Source organism: Desmodus rotundus, chromosome 7, assembly GCF_022682495.2.
Source record: "Desmodus rotundus isolate HL8 chromosome 7, HLdesRot8A.1, whole genome shotgun sequence".
Lineage (NCBI taxonomy): Eukaryota > Metazoa > Chordata > Mammalia > Chiroptera > Phyllostomidae > Desmodus > Desmodus rotundus.
This window is the reverse complement of record NC_071393.1, coordinates 114,788,664-114,804,235: the sequence shown is the minus strand read 5'-3', so window position 1 is coordinate 114,804,235 and position 15,572 is coordinate 114,788,664. Positions and strand designations below refer to the sequence as shown.

The 15,572-nt window shown below is 49.1% G+C and overlaps 1 protein-coding gene across 3 annotated transcripts in view; it reads left to right on the top strand.

Moving 5' to 3' along the window:
- Positions 1-15,572, top strand: part of DPF3 (double PHD fingers 3) — a 237,036-nt gene that overhangs the window by 126,675 nt on the left and 94,789 nt on the right. For all 3 annotated transcript variants that reach the window (XR_008427345.2, XM_045201942.3, XM_045201944.3), the window contains 2 exons: positions 4,088-4,183; positions 11,574-11,652. Coding sequence is in view for 2 of the 3 variants with exons in the window: in XM_045201942.3 (XP_045057877.1) it covers positions 4,088-4,183; positions 11,574-11,652 (175 nt within the window). In the remaining variant the exon portion in view is untranslated. The remainder of the gene's footprint in view (positions 1-4,087; positions 4,184-11,573; positions 11,653-15,572) is intronic.

Below are 15,572 nucleotides of genomic sequence, written 5' to 3'. Positions count from 1 at the left end.
ACTAAGTAAATCCAAAATGATGAGTGTGTTCTTCCTGGGCCTCTACTCTGTGCTCCTAACCTAGTTTTCAGGCTTATTTGCCACTACTCCTTTACTCCCTTTGTTCTCAGCCATTCTCCTTCTGTGACTTTGGTCATGCTGTGCCCTTTATCTGATGTATCTTTCTTCCATCTCCCTGTGTGCCAGGTCCACTCATCTTTTAGGCTCAGCTCCAGTGCCTCCTTCCCCACGAAACCCTTCTCGATCCCCTCGTAGCTGGAGTCTTCTTGCCTCTGGCATTTAGGGTATCTAGTACTTTTTTTTTTTTTTTTTGCTATTTATATATTACCCTCCATTTGTGGATTTTCAGATCTTTGAAGTCAACATCTGTCACATCTGTATTTCCTAGTAGAGTATTTTTTCCTCATTTAGTGTAATGTGATGGAATCAGTGAGAGGGACAAAACCATTGCCCAGAAGCCTTGCTGCTTTAAAGACCTTTCGCTTTAAAGCTGGCGGTGGGTTTGAGCTCTTCTCACGCAGCGTTGGGCCAGTGTTTGGGTTGTCATTGTGGAATCATCATCCCTGTCATCTGTGATGTAAACTGAGTGTCTGCTATGTACAGAGCGTGGGGCTACCGTTTCCTGTGCCAGGACTGTAAGCCAAATGAATTTACATTTATAGTAAATGGAAAGTTTTGTTGATTTTGGTTGAATGAATGAATGAAAAAAAAAGTTTATTGAGTGCCTCTTCTGAGCAGGTACTGTGCTAGGTTCTAGGGAAAGAGAGAAACCCGGAGAGACCTGTCACCTCCACTCATTCTTACAGTCTGGTGTGACTTACAGACAGAAAGCAAGTGAACCAATAGAACAGTTGCATTTCAGGATCAATGCCATGAAAAGAACAGAGTATGAAGATTCAGTGTAAGAGAAGGAACAGATTCTAGGAAGTATCTTCAGGGACACAGGAATTTAACCTCAGTCCCGTGGCTTGAGAAGGAGCCAGCAAAGTGAAGATTTTAGGGAAGAGCTTTCTGGGCTGAGGAACAGGTTGCTGGAAGGCATCAAGGTAGGTCTGAGCTCATCGTGGTGTTAAACGAACAGACAGAGGGCCTCCGTGGTGGGGGCAGTGCCAGGGGAGAAGGGCCTCAAAGGTAGTGGGAGGGGCGGGTAGGGCCAGACCGCTCCAGCCTCCCCAGACATGGAAGAGGCTTTTGATTTTAGGAAGCCACATGGAGGATTTTACTCTGGGCAGTAAATTTGTGTTTCACTGAGATAGAGTCTGGTCTTCTCATGGAGAGGAGATGGGGTACAGGACCAGTAGTGGAAGAAAGGAAATCAGGAGTTTTCTACAGTGTTCCAGGCCGAAGATAAAGGAATCTTTTAAAGATTTTTTTTTTTTTTTTAAAGCACAACCACAAACCATTGTTATCACCACCGTGAAGACTGTTTAGAGTAACAGGGAGAAAGTTATTTTAAAATGTGTTTATTTCCCAGATAATGTCCTTGGACAGGGAATGCTAGTGCGTTCCTGGAGGGTCAGCTGTCTCTCTAGTGGGATGCCTTTGCCCTTCACGCCTAATACAGGATACCCCTCTCCTTCCTGTGCCCTGAATGCGACCTTTGTTTGTTAGCAAGTCCGTGCACACCCCCCCCCCCCCCCCCCCCCCCCCCCCCCCGCGCCAGTTATGTAGACAGGCTTCTGGTGTCGGCCCTGCTGCAGGAAATGCAAACACACTGGCCCTCACATCTGAGGCCTGGGGCACACACAAGAGTGTGCAGACCTGGATAAGGTGATGGGAAGACGGAGGGATAGAGCCTGAGGGAGAAGTCAGTTTGCTCCTGGGCACCGAGGCCGTGAAGCTCTTCTGCAGACTACTTGGGCAGTCTTTCACTTTGCAGTCTAGAGTCCATATTGCAGGCAATAAATATCTTCATAATGAAAAATGAGGGGAGTCAGAATTGTGCTGAGGTGCTAGAGGCAATGACCTTTAAATTCCAGGCACTTAAACTTACCATGATTACATAACTTGAAGACTCAGAAAGTTTGCAAGATGGCCGTATGCATAGTAACAACAGTCGTGATAACTATATCTTTTCACCAAAGGCTGCAGAGCATTTGACCAGTCCTTCTATTGCTTGTCTTTTGTTCATGTTCCCACTTACCAGTCAAGAAGCCAAGATGCAGGGAGGCTGGGAGGCTTGCCCTGGACCTGCACAGCGTTTCCTAGCCGTAGGCCAGAGGTGTGTCCAGCGGACAGTGCTTCTCTGTTCGATGGCTAAGGTTGGCCCAGACACTCCTAAGTGCTGTCTGCTGATGGCTTCCCAAGTCAACCTAGTGGAGAAGCCAGAGAAGAATTGACTAGACCTGCTTTGAGTTCTTTGGGAGGATTTGGTAATTAGCAGTATCCTGACCCCTGTGATTGGAACAGAATTCTCTCCTGAGAAGGCAGTGGGAGAAGGTCAGTGGTAACTTCACTCCTGGGCTTTCTGCTTTGAGGACAGGCCAGAGGCATTGGCCAGGAGGCCACTTGAACAGTGATGGTGATTCCAGATATCAGTGTGGTCCGTGCTGCTTTTTAAGCCTTTCATAGCTGTGTGGTTGTCACACCATCACCATGGAGTGGGTGCTCTTGTCCTGTACAACATGGTACCCCCCCCCCCCCCCCTTTGCTGGCCTCATCTTAATGCCACCCTCTTCCTGAGCCAGAGCCCTGGTCACATCCGCCTTCTTTCTGTTCCTGGACTAGTCATATTCCTCTCCCTGACTCAGGGAGTTTGCTCATGCTGTTCCCTCCATCTAGAATACTTCCCTTTCTCCCTAACCCAGTCTCCATTGCAAGCTATCTCTTCTCTTCTTTACAGTTCACTTTCTTAGGTCACTTTTTTCAGGTAAGCCTTACCTGACCCTCAGGTTAGTTAAATTTCCTTCGATCACCCTCCAAGAGCAGTTGGAACTTGCTTGTCACTGTTTTTATAACAGTTGTACTTATATGGTTGTCTGTGTTGTTTGAATCTGTCCTTTTCCAAAGCTGTTTGGAGCCTGGACTGTAGCCATTTTGTGGCTTGTGTAGCATGGCACCTGCAATTTAGTCAGCACTAGACAAATGTTTGTTGGTTGAATGAGTGAGTGAATTTCTGTTTTGTAATTAGGGAAAGAGGCCCATAAAGAAACCCCCAGGGCTCCTGACATGGAGTCCGGTGAAGTCCGTGCTCTTTTTTCCCTTTCTCCCACTCCCACTGTGGGGGCTGGGTCATCTGCCACAATCTCTTATCTTTCCCTTAAACCTGGACGTACGTACCTCCCGCAAAGGGAGTGAATTGCTCAGGTCCGCCCAGGAAGGGTATGCCATAGTACACCGTGGCATCTTTAGACTAGGGCTGAAACACAAATGGAAACTCCGAGCTGATGAACCTGACCTTGCTTTGGTCATGGATTTGCTAGATGATCTTGAGAAGTCAAACAGTTTTCAGCCTCAGTTTGCTCACCTGCAAAATGAAAATGGGATTCTCTTCTACAATATGACATGTAGAGCTATTGGAGAGAGAGAATTAAACTTATGATCTTTAAGCTCCATTATAAGTAATGTTTTGTAATGAAAATAAATCCTTTTTTTTTCCCTTAAATAACAATGGGTGATTATGAAAAACACATTAATGTCAAATTCTGGTCAGATGAACAGGAAGTTACTTGTTTTTACCAAACAGGGCAGGGTTCCAGCATGGCAGGGGAAGGAGAAACCTATTCTCATATTTGGAACAGAAGAAAAATTACACTAAAGAAACTTTTGACCAAACATCTTAGGTCCACATAGAAAATTGCTTCTACCAGAGTATTTTCTTTTTACAAAACCCTTCTTGGTCCAGAAGAGTTGTGAAAGGTCAGTGTTCTGGGAGGACTTGTCTGGAATGGGCCCCAGGGTTTGAGAGAACTAGTATCACCAAGCTCTGAAACCCTGGGCAGCATTTTGGGAGCCCTGCTCCCTAAGGAATGGTGGCATCTCCACCCTGTTAAAACACAACAAAATGGAATATCCCCCAAGTTACCCTCTGATGGTTATGTTTTCCATTTTATTCTTACTCCCTCTCTTCATTTTCTTGTCATTTCAGAGAGTTTTGGAAAATGATGAAAATGTAGAAGAAGGAAATGAAGAAGAGGATTTAGAAGAGGATATCCCTAAGCGAAAGAACAGGACCAGAGGACGGGTAAGCTGGGATGCCGCGAAGGTGTTGAGAGTGATCAGGGAGGCCAAGGTCACGCAAAGCAGTGGTCCCCAGATTCGAAGTCCCGTTGCACCATATCCACGGGCTCCCTTGCAGAGCACTCAGAGGAAACCCCAGACGGGCTCTGGTCTTAGGTGATATCTGTAAGAGTTTAGAGCTGGCAGGAGGGAGAAGACGCAGAGGGTGCTCCGAGGGGATGCTGAGGGTTTGGGAAAGGTTGGAGGTGCGATCAGGGTGAGGGTGGAGAACAAGGAAGATGGGACAGATGTTCCTTGCTTATAAAAGAAGGCAGAAAGTTTCCTGTCCTTGGGAGTGCCCCAGAGGGACAGGGTCAGGACACTTACTTTGGGGTGTATTTTATTAGGCAGAGAGTAGGACCACAGCTGATGGTTCCCAAGCAGGTGTGGACTGGTCTTTGGAAGCTGGTGGTCATGGAATGTGGCAAGAAAATGACAGAAGCCTGGGGAATGGCAGAGGGGAAATCTATGGTAGAGGAGTAAAAATATGAGAATGGCTCTTGAGGGGAGGGAACCAAACCAGGGTGGTGATTGCAGGTATTCATACTGGTCCTCCAGAGTCCTCATGTTCAAGCCCAAAGGGGCTGTTTGTGGTCAACTGGGGGGGGGAGGGGGTGGTCTGCAAGGGCGTCTGACAAAAACCAGGTAGAGAGGGTTCCCTGGGGCTAAACTGCTGCTTTTCATCTAGAGAATTGACTCTTAGTCCTGTCTGGCTCCTTCAGGCTCTATGCAGGACCCTCACTTTTTTCACCAACAAGAGGCTGACCCTGGGTGACCTGAGGGTGGATCTGGTGATAAATAGGCCTACCTCCCTATCCCTGTGGTTCTCACGCCTTAGTGCAATATATAGCAGAATCACCAGGAAAGCCCATCAGAATGCAGATTCCCAGGACGCGGTCTCAGAAGTTCTGACTCAGGAGGTCTGGGGTGGGGCCTGGAAAGCTATATGGTAACCAGGTTTCTAGGTCATGGTGCAGGTGGTCCAGCTCTCCCCACACTGTGCCGAATTGCCCCAGACCTGTTGCGGGGGCTGGACTCTCAGTCCAGGCAGGGGAAGCCTCTGACGCCGCACGCCTGACGGAGTTGACACCCAGCTTTCGCAGTGGTCACCGTCTTGACAACCTTGTTTTCTCTTCTCTTCTTCCCCTTGTTGTTGGGTTTGCATGTTTTGTGTATTTATGTGTGAAATGTTTGAAAGCATATACCTCAGTGTGTATCTCTGACATACCACTCTCATACCCAGTAAAAAGAACAACTGTTCTGCTATCTACTATCCAGCCCCTGATCATTTCTCCCTAATTTTCTAAAAAAAAAAAAAACCCTGTCTTTTACAGTTGTTTTATTTGAAACGTAAGCCTCTAGGGTTCTGAGACATACCTTTGCTTTGCTGTGCCCTACCACACACACACCTATTTTTTTTCCATGCCATGTTTGTTGAAGTTGAATGGTCGGTCTTGAGGAACTTCTCGCACCCTAGATTTGGCAGACTGATGGTATTTAAAGTGTTCCTCTGTCCTCTTTGTTTCCTGAAAAGTGGTTTGGTTAGAGACTGGATTGGATTCACATATTCATGTGTGTGTAAATATGTTTTTGGTGGGGAAGACTCTTTCCTAGGTGCGGTATGTGCTTCTTGTTGGGTCACGTCAGGGGGCGGTGTCATCCGGTGGCCCCGCTTCTGGTGGTGGTAGAGTTGGTAGGTGGTTCTGGATGTTGTCAGCCTTAGCCCTGCTCACACTCGTGAAGCTCCCCACCGAGTTTCCGTCTGGTCGTTTCTGCAGCCATTGATGAACTTGCCTGGACCCATGGTTTCATTGGAGGTTACAAAATAATGAATATCTAATTCCATCATTAAAGGAGGCTTTAGAATGGCTTCAGGAAGCTTTTAGAATTTCTGGGCTTTTTGTGAACTTCAAGAGCTGGGTTCACCTTCAAGGCCTGTATCACCGCCAGTCCTGCTTCCTTCCCTTCCCTTCCCTCCGCCCAAACCAAAGTTAGGCGAGTAGATTGTGGAAGGAGAATGGTCTTCACAACTTCTCCAATCGGAACCTAAACATCGGGGATTGGACTTGCCCCCATGGACTGTGAGTGAGGGAGGCTCATGAGAACACCGGCGGCAGGGGCAGCAGCCGCGTTTGTGTACTGCGCACTCACTCTGCACCGGGTGGGGCGGTGAGGCGCTCGGCGGCCACAGCTCCGTACTTCTTCACTGCCCTGGCCACGTGCTGCTGAGCACTGAAAATGTTGCTAGTTCAGATGGAACGTGCTGTGAACGTAAAATACATACCAGGTTTCGAAACACGTAGTATGAAAAGAATACAGAGCATCTTCTTCATATTCAGTATTTTTATATTAATTACATATTGAAATGATACTATTTTGGCTATATTGGGTTACGTAAAATATTAAAATTAATTGCACCTGTTTCTCTTTTTACTCTTTTTTTAAAAAACGTGTCTCCTGGGAAATGCAGGATGGCCCGTGTGGCTTGTGTCGTGTCTGTGTTGGCCAGCGCTGCTGCTTTCATTCCCGTGCGTCGGCGCTACTATTCCAGAGGGGTGTAGGGACTGGCTCAAAGTCATCCCCCCAGTGAGGAAGAAGGCAGGATGTGAACATAAATCTATGCGTTTTCCACTGGGTCACGCGTGGCCCCATCTCCTGCGTGTGGCCAGTGACCACTTTTTTGAATGATGGAAGCCAGAGCTCAGCTTTGTGGGAGCCCAGAGAAAACTTGAACACAGTGAGGGGCTGGATGGGGCCTAGACCAGCTCTGGGCCCCCCTTATGTTGGCCAAGGGGCAGTTGAATGCTCCACATTGTGCAGTGACATTGTGGACACGTCACCCACGGTGGGAGCCATGGGAGGACCTGGAAGAGTGTAGGTGAGCCTGCCCGGGCTGGAATGGGGTATGAAGCTGCTCAGTCAGCCTCCTTTCACGTGGTGTTTTCAAGCTGCTGCTGGCTCCTGGAGAACAGTCACACCCATTTCTGTGTCAGGACTGGAAGGCCACTTAAGGCCATGCATCTCAGTGTGTGTCCTCTGGACTCAGCATCAGTGTCACCTAGGAGATTCTTGGAAAGGCAGGACCCCACCCTTCACCCTAGATGGACTGAATTAGAGTCTGCACGTCAGTAAGGCCCCTGGCTGCCCTGTGTGCCCACCGAGGCCAGGCCTGGGGGCGAGCTTACAAGAACAGCCTTTGGGTGAATTTCGTAACTTCTGTGACCTTCGCCAAATTATATGCGAACTCTGGACCTCAGTTTCTTCATCATTAAAATGGGAGCAATAAATATAACATGGCCAATTTTGAGTGCTTAATAAAAGCTAGATATGATTAAGAGGGAGCAAGCGAAGGGAACAACTCTCTGAGTTCTGATGAAGGAGATTTCTGAGGGGAGAAAGAAATTTAGACCCAACAGTTAATGATTGTGTCTGTGGTAATTTTAGTCCAAGAAATCCAAGCTCTTTAAAATGTACAAAATTCTTGTGAGTCAGTCATCCACGGGAGTGTTACAGGGCCGTCAGTCAGTCAGGGTTTACTGACGCATCGTAGTGTAGTCCAGTGCTGCTCAGACTGGAATGCGCATGCGAAGCACCGGGCGAGCTTAGTCACCTGCAGATTCTGATGCAGTAGGTCGAGGGGTGGGGACTGAGGTCTTGCCTGGTTAACAAGCTCCACATTGCTGTTTAAAGTGAGGACCACACTTTAAATAGCAATGAGATAGAGCAGTGGTTCTCAAAAACTTTTTTTTTTTTGTCTCAGGAATTCTTTACTTAAAGATAACTGAGAGCTCTCCAAAAGCTGTTGTTGTGGTAGGTTATAACTAGTGATAGTTATGATATTAGAAATTAAAACAACAAATGTTAAACTTAAGAACACATAAGCACACTGTGATGACATCATCATGTCACGTGGCCTCTGTAAAACCCCACTGTTCGTCTGAGAAGATGAGAGCGAACAATTTCAATGACGGTTAGTACTATTAGGAAAACAATTCTGACATTACAGACCCCCTGAGGGTCGCAGGGACCCCCAGTGATCCCTGGACCACTATTTGAGAATAGCTGGTATAGAGGAGCTAGTTCTCTGTGCCTGTCCCAGTCGAGGGTCTTTTAATTACGGGAAACGGAACAGGTTAAGCAAAAGTGGGAAATATTTGAAAAGCTGCTGGGCCATTGCTCTAGCTTTGAGCAGTCTTCGAAGATTCAAACCTCGGCAAGGCAAGAGAGAGGCAGGAGTTCAGGATTGGGAAAGAGTGAAGCACCCAGGAAGCTTCTGGCCCTACTTCTCCTTCATTTTTCTCTCGCAAGACTACTTTTTCTGCTTCTCTGTGCACATGGTCCCCGTGGTTCCCGAATTGATGGGTCCCTAGTTCTAGTGGCCTGTGCTAACTAGGGTCACTATTTCCCAATTCCAAATTCTTTGGAGCTAGAATCCGATTTGTCTAGCTTAGGTCAGGTGTCCACTCCTGAGGCAGCCAGTCGGCTGTGGGCATGGGAGCAGGTCACGTGGTACCGTTATGGCTGTCATTGCCTACCACTGCGTGAATGGGGAATGGAGTGGAGTGGGGGTGGGCAGTTCTCAGAGAGGGAGAACTGATTTTTTGGGGTTCAAACTTTTCTACAACAGAGTCTGAAGACCTCGGTCCTGCTTCTGCTGCTGGCTCTATGTGGACAAGTTACAAACCCTCCCTGGACCTGTTTGATCAGGTGCCAAACGGGAGTAATATAATGTGCTCAGACTCATGTATGGTCGGAGTTAATTGAACTAGTAAATGTGAAAGAGCTGTGGGGGCTGTGCCCAGCATAGTGCTGAGTGTTGGGGACGTGTAATAAAGTATGAAATGCGTCTTTGCTCTCGAGGATGCTGGAGTTAAACTGAGGACAAAATGCTGATAGCCATGACATAGTTAGAAAGCAGCAGGCTTCTAACTGCGCACTAACCAAATGCAGTGAGAGTTCAGAGGAAAGGGAGACCAGCTTGGGCAAGGAGGGGAAATAATTTGCTGAGCTCTTCCTGTAGACCGAGCTCTGTCCCCTGTGCTCTCACACACCCTGTGCTCCTTCTCAGCATTTCTGCAGTAGAGGTGCTGCCGTGTCCATTTTACAGTTAAGAAAGATAAAGCTTAGGGAAATAACTTGTCCAAAGGCACAAGGCTGGTGTTTAAACCTGTGTCTGACTTTAACGCTAATGCTGCTTCTGCTCCTCAGTGTGGTGAGAAGATGATTCTTGGGGGCGTGGGGTGTTAGCGGGGCTAAAGCGTGGATCCGATGGGGATGGACAGAGAGGCTGGTCCCTGACGGGGATCAGGAAAAAACAAAGCCCTGGACAGAGCATGAGCTTGAGGTGAAACTAAGGGGATTGGCACTAGATCGCCGTTGGATGTGTCAGTGGGTTTTAGGTGGCAGTGAATGAATGATTGGGGGTTCCTGTCCTTCACCCCTTTAGTCTAGTTGGATTGCGTAGGACGGTGCGGGGGTAGAACCCCATCTTGCAGTTGAGGACACTGAGGTGCAGGGAGAATGTGGGAGCCTGTAGTCACCCTCCTGGTCAGTCCTGCAGAACGAAATGAAACCCTGGTGCCCTCCCCTCCCCCCCCCCGCTGGCTGGAGCTCTGTGTTTCCAGTGCCACAGAGCTCCTCCTGGTCCCCAGCGGTGTTTTTAGTCTCTCAGAGCCCCTCCCACAGCTGCTGTTGCCTCGGCATTCTGCCTGACTTGCTCTCACCTGCTCCGAGGCGACTGTGACAGGGCTGCAAGCTGTACATGCCAAGCTGTCCCTGGCTTCACCAAGGGAGCATGTGGGCGGGGGGCAAGGGCAGCTAGGGGGAGCAGGCTCGGTGTCATGAGTGCCCCAGGGTGACTGCCTGTACACCTCACAGCTCCCTCTTTGGGTCAACTCTTGAGTAATGAGGGTGAGGGGAGAGAGGCTGGCTGTCGCGCGCACGCGCGCGCGTGTGTGTGTGTGTGTGTGTGTGTGTGTGTGTGTAGGGGTGAGGGGCTGGGAGGGAAAGAGCAGTGGAAGGGAGGGAAGGGGGGGGGTGGAATTTTGTAATTTGTTTTGGAGAGAGACAAGCTGAGGAAGTGGTGGAGGTGGTGACTTGCCAGGTGGTGTTGATTGTGAAGTGTGTGTGTGTGTGTGTGTGTGTGTGTTTGAGAGAGAGAGAGAGAGAGAGAGCGCTCAAGAGAGCGAGAGAAAATATGGGAGTGAATGAGAATGAGAATATCTGAGGCGTTCTGACCCTGAAGTCCCGAGGGCTGCATTTCCAGGCCAGGGCCCTAGCACGTCCCCATTTCCCTGCACCCCAGGTTGCTGCCATGTTTTATTTCTCATCTGTTCCGCCTTTCTCTCTGTCCCCAAAGACCCCAGCAGGCCCATTCCTTGGTGGGGAGTTCACTGCTGCTAATTACCAGAGAATGACCCCGAGGAGGCTAGGGTGCTACACACGTGACCAGTGCGGGACTTAGAGGTTTAAAAATAAACCTCGCTGCATTCTTGCAGCTACTGTCCTGGAGCTGCGGAGCTGCCAGTTCCCTCTCTAGCTGGTCTCCGCTGCCCTTGGAGGGAGAGCTCACCCCCGCCCGGGTCATGCCAGCCCTCTCTGGCGTTGTCCACAGGGTGGTGGTATCAGTAGTCCAACCAAAGGAGACTGGGAGCAGTCAGGGTTTCTGTCACTGGCTGGAAGCTCAAGGCAGACTGCACAAGGTGGCCTCAGCTGAAGCCCACCCTTAGGGAGGTGACTGAGCAGGGGAGGGGAGCTCCTCACTTTCCCCAGGCTCATGCCCTGTGCCCCATGCCAAGCCTGGCTGGCTCTTGAGAGATTTGAGCGGAAGAGTGGAACAAAGGAGCTTGGCCCAGTAACTGTAACTATGCCACTTGCTCCAATACGCCCGTCATCAGGTCAGCTGCAGGGGGCAGGTTGCCATCTGCGTTCAGTATTGACAAAGCTTAGGAGCTGGAGGAAGGGGTTCTACTAGCAATGGCAGAGCATGGGAATTTGGTTGATGGAGGCTTCGCAGTGAGACTGTCCTGAGTTAGTTCCTGGCTCCACACTTGGTAGCCCAGTGACCTTCACAAGCTACTTACCCTAATTGCCTCAGGCTCCTGATCTGTTAAACAGAGCTAATAGTAGCACCTTCCCCTGGGAACTGTGAGTAGCTGAGCCATTTGGGGCAAGTTAGCTAACTTCTCTGGGTCTCAGTTTCCTGGCCCGTACCATGGGGTTGGTATTGGGACAGATGTGATGAAAGCTGAATGAGGAGATGCAGGTGAGGCACTCAGGGCCTCCCAGACCACCTGCTCAGGGACTGTGGCGATTATCAGAATAACACGCATCGTGATCCCCCAATGTCTCCCCAGGCCCGTGGCTCTGCAGGTGGCAGGAGGAGGCATGACCCCGCCTCTCAGGAAGACCACGACAAACCCTATGTCTGTGACAGTAAGTACAGGCGATGCTGCCTTCCTTCTCCTGCCCCTGCCCCACCCCACCATTCCCTGTGCTTCCCTGGCTGTCAGCCCCCAGCCTCAGGCTGGCTGGCTGGCCCCTCTTCTGGGGCCTGCACCCCCAGCTTGCATGCCTGCCCCTCAGCACAGTCACCGCCTCCTCTCACTCCCTCTGCCCCCCAGGTTTCTGCAGGAGGAAAGCAAGCCTGGGGGTTGGGGAGGGGGCGCCGCAGCCTCCCCACCTTGGGTGCTGTATTCCTCTCTCTGGGCGTACCCTACTTTGTACCTTCCGGCTCTCTTTCACTCTGCCTCCTTAAGATGCATTCCCTATTTCTTGGTTGATTTCAGAGATTCACAAACAAAAGCCTAACTCAGAATCCTCCAAGAAATGTACTTAGTTCCTGTGGCTTTTTTTTTCTCATTCGTTTCCCTTTAATTTCCTTTTTCTGGTCTTTCTCCAGTACTACTTAAGGCAAATTATGAACCTTCCTCCGATGACTTAGTTAATAAGCGGCCCTCAGTCCATCTCCAGCCTTGCTTGATTGATTCAGAAGCATCTTTTGGACAAGCGGCTGCCTGCTTCCTGGGTTTAGGGTCTGCAGACAGAGCTGGGAGGGCCGAGGGAGAGGGCTCTGGAGCAGTGGCAGCAGGTGGATCTCCAGAAACCTCCAGCTTTGGAGGCTTTGCTGTCCGCCAGAGAGCTTTTGTGTCTCTCACCTACCAGAGCAGTGGGTGGTGGGTTTAAAATCCTCGCCCTAGTTATCTTCTGACTGTATTGGCCGCCATCTATTCCATGGCAAGGGCCACCCTCCAAACCGCACTCCCTGACCATCTCCCCTTCCCATCTTCTGTGTCTCTGAGGATGCAGAGCTCTGCTCTCCAATGGAAGGGGCGGCAGCGAGAATGGCAGCACAGTGGCTGAGGCAGGGCCCTGGTGCAGTGGTTTCTGTGGGCGCCCGCCCATCTTGCCAGTGTCTGCAGCCTTTGTGAGAACAGGGAGAGGACCGGGAAGTTGGGTCAGGGAGTACTTTGGGGGTGGTGCCATTTTCCTTCCTCTTCTGACTTTTGACTTTAAAAAGTTGTTCTGTGTCCAGTGGGATGACAGCTGGTTGGAGAACATTTTGCTAGAAGCCCTCAAACTCCATGACTCCCATTTGGCTGCCCATACAGGTGACATTCCTGAGACAACTGTAGGTAACATCTGCATCCCAGAGCAGTTCCCATTTTAGGGTGAGGAGAGAGCAGGACATGGGGTCTCATCCCTCTGGCCATACCAGGAGGTGCCTGCTTTGGCCTGGGTCTTGTTTCCTGAATGGGGTTCATAAAAGCCAATGCCTGCTGGACCTGGGGAGACTGGCTCTGCGCTGGGGAAAGTCCTTCAGACCCCCACAGAACAGGCCTTCCGACAGGCTGGAGCAGCTCAGCTATCAAGAATGCCAACAACTGCTTTGGACCTGGGGCTTTGTCTCTAGATTCCTCTTTCCAAAAGCTTCATTTTTATTATGTGATTTTTCTGCTACCCTAGATAGTGGAATTACTGCACCTCTCCATGGATTCTCAGCAGTAGTAATCCCCTGTATTCCCAGGCATGCCGTGTGCATCCTCCCTCACCCACCTCAGTCCCTCTCCTCACTCCTTTGTCTGATGTCTGCCTCCACAAAGTGCCCTTTGTGGGTGACCCTGTCTTGCCTGGCTCCCTCTTTCGGCACAAAGTGCTTGCATCATACCCTCTCCCCCAGCTCCAGTGACTTTGTTTCAGGGGCTCTCAATGTCATTTGCTTTTCCTGTTCCCCTCCCCACGGGGTCTTTTCCTCCTTCAGTTTATGCCTTTGTACTTGGGAGGCCTGATCACAGGCCTGATGCTGGTTTTCTGGAAGTCTCCGCGGCTGATTTCTTGGCTCTGCCTGCACAGGCACTGCCTCCCTTTTCCTCCCTCGGCAGAGCAGGGTCCACCCTCGATTGCCCTTCTCTTTCTGGCTCTCTTAGGAAACTGTGTGGCAGCTCAGTGATTAATAGACTTTATTTTTATCTGGTGCCCTTCAGACATGTGATCCTTTGGGACAGGAGTGACCTTTGGAGAGGTCACGAGGCCCACCCCACACCCCCGAACTCAGCAAGGAATGCTTTTAATAATCTCTAATGCATCCTAAGTAGAGAGGTATCTGGTCACCTCCTTGAATGTCCCTAGGGATGGTGTTACCATAAGCTGACCTTTCTTCCATGATTCTAACGGTGCTTTGAATGATTGTTTTCCTTAATAGGAGCAGAAATTTTTGTCTTCCACAGGCCCCCTTGTCTTTTGTGCATCTTTTCCCATCAAACAGGTACATTGAGCATTTTGTCTATTCTGGAGGCGCTCGTGACATCTCCTTGTATTCTTGGTTTACCTGGGGCCACGTCCCGTAATCTCTGTGAGGGCCTGCTCTGAATTCCCTTCCAGGTTTACATTTAAGCTTAACACTCCCTTTGGAAGTAGCACCAAGGTCAGCGGGCTCAAAGGGTCACAGACACATTGCCTTGTTTATTTCACACATCACTTCTTAACCTCACCCACACCTGCAGAGTATAGAGGTAGGTGTCTGACTGCCCCACTGCACTGTGCCCACATCAGTGATGCTCCGCATGGTCGGAAAGTGGCTAATGCCTCTCTGTGTGTTTGCGTCTGAGTATTTTTTTGTCCATAAATTACTTGGCATCTGGCCCAATGGAGTCTCAATAAAGAGACATAATAATGTGTGACTTCAACATACAGGATTCAATAAAGGCAAATTTAAAGACATTGCCCAGTAGTTAAATTTTATTCTCCACAGATTTGTGATCGCTGCCATTTTTGTATCTGTGGTTTGATTTGCATAATCCTCACTCCATCTTTCAAGTTACTTATGAAAATATTAGGCCACCTTGGATCCTACCACCTCTTCCCAGTGCATGTGGATTAGTAATAGCTACTTTTCAGATGCGATTATATTTAACCCCTCCTGGTATATATTTCTGAATATAGTTGTCCTGTTATGTTCTTGGTCAGAGCTTCCCTTTTGTGATGGATGGTTGAAACACTATCTGAGCTGTTAACTTCAGGTGATAGATAGTTTGCCTGTTGCCTTTCACTCAGTTGTTGAATTTATTTCATCTCAGGGAACCATTAAATCATCCGAACATGAGTTATTTATTTTTTTTACCCATTCATGGTATGCGTGTAAATGGATATTTCATTTTCCAGCAAGTAACCAATCTGTTAATTATCCTAAAAGTTTACCAAGCTTAAGGATTGAAGTTGTTTCTTCTCTTTCAATCTGTTGCTGAAGGAAAAGTCTTTACCCACAAACAAAGCAACTGCATATAACTTTGTAGCAAGGCTGTCGTGTTTGTCACAGTGTAGATTTGCACCATCGGTGCAGAGGTAACCTAGGTGTTTACTACTAAAATGTGGGTCCCCAGGCCTCGCACCAGACCCCTTGTCCCGGAATCACTGGGAGCGAGCCCAGGAACCTGCATTTTTGAGAGCTCTTGAGGGAAGACTTGTGAATACTGACTTTTGAGAATGACTAGTCTGCTTGAAGATTTCTGGCCGACTGCTCAGCCCTTTTTTTTTTATTCCCTGCCTTTTGCATCTGGAAGTTCTAGAGTCTCCAGGAATTCTCCAGGCAGAGTGCCACTGGCATGCATCATTGTTTTAGTTGGCTTCTTTAGAATCTTTCCAATTCTTTCAGCATTGATAAAAAACTCAGCAGTCCTGTATGAAACTCAGCAATTCAGCACTGGGCATTGGTTTATTTAATAGCTTTAAATCCTATCAGCATTCTTAGCCCCCTTTGACATGTGGTGTGACAGCTGGAGATGGCATGTGAAAGGCTACTGGGATGTTGTAATAATCATTTCAAGAGTTTACCTCCCCTCTTCCTAACTGCACCTGAC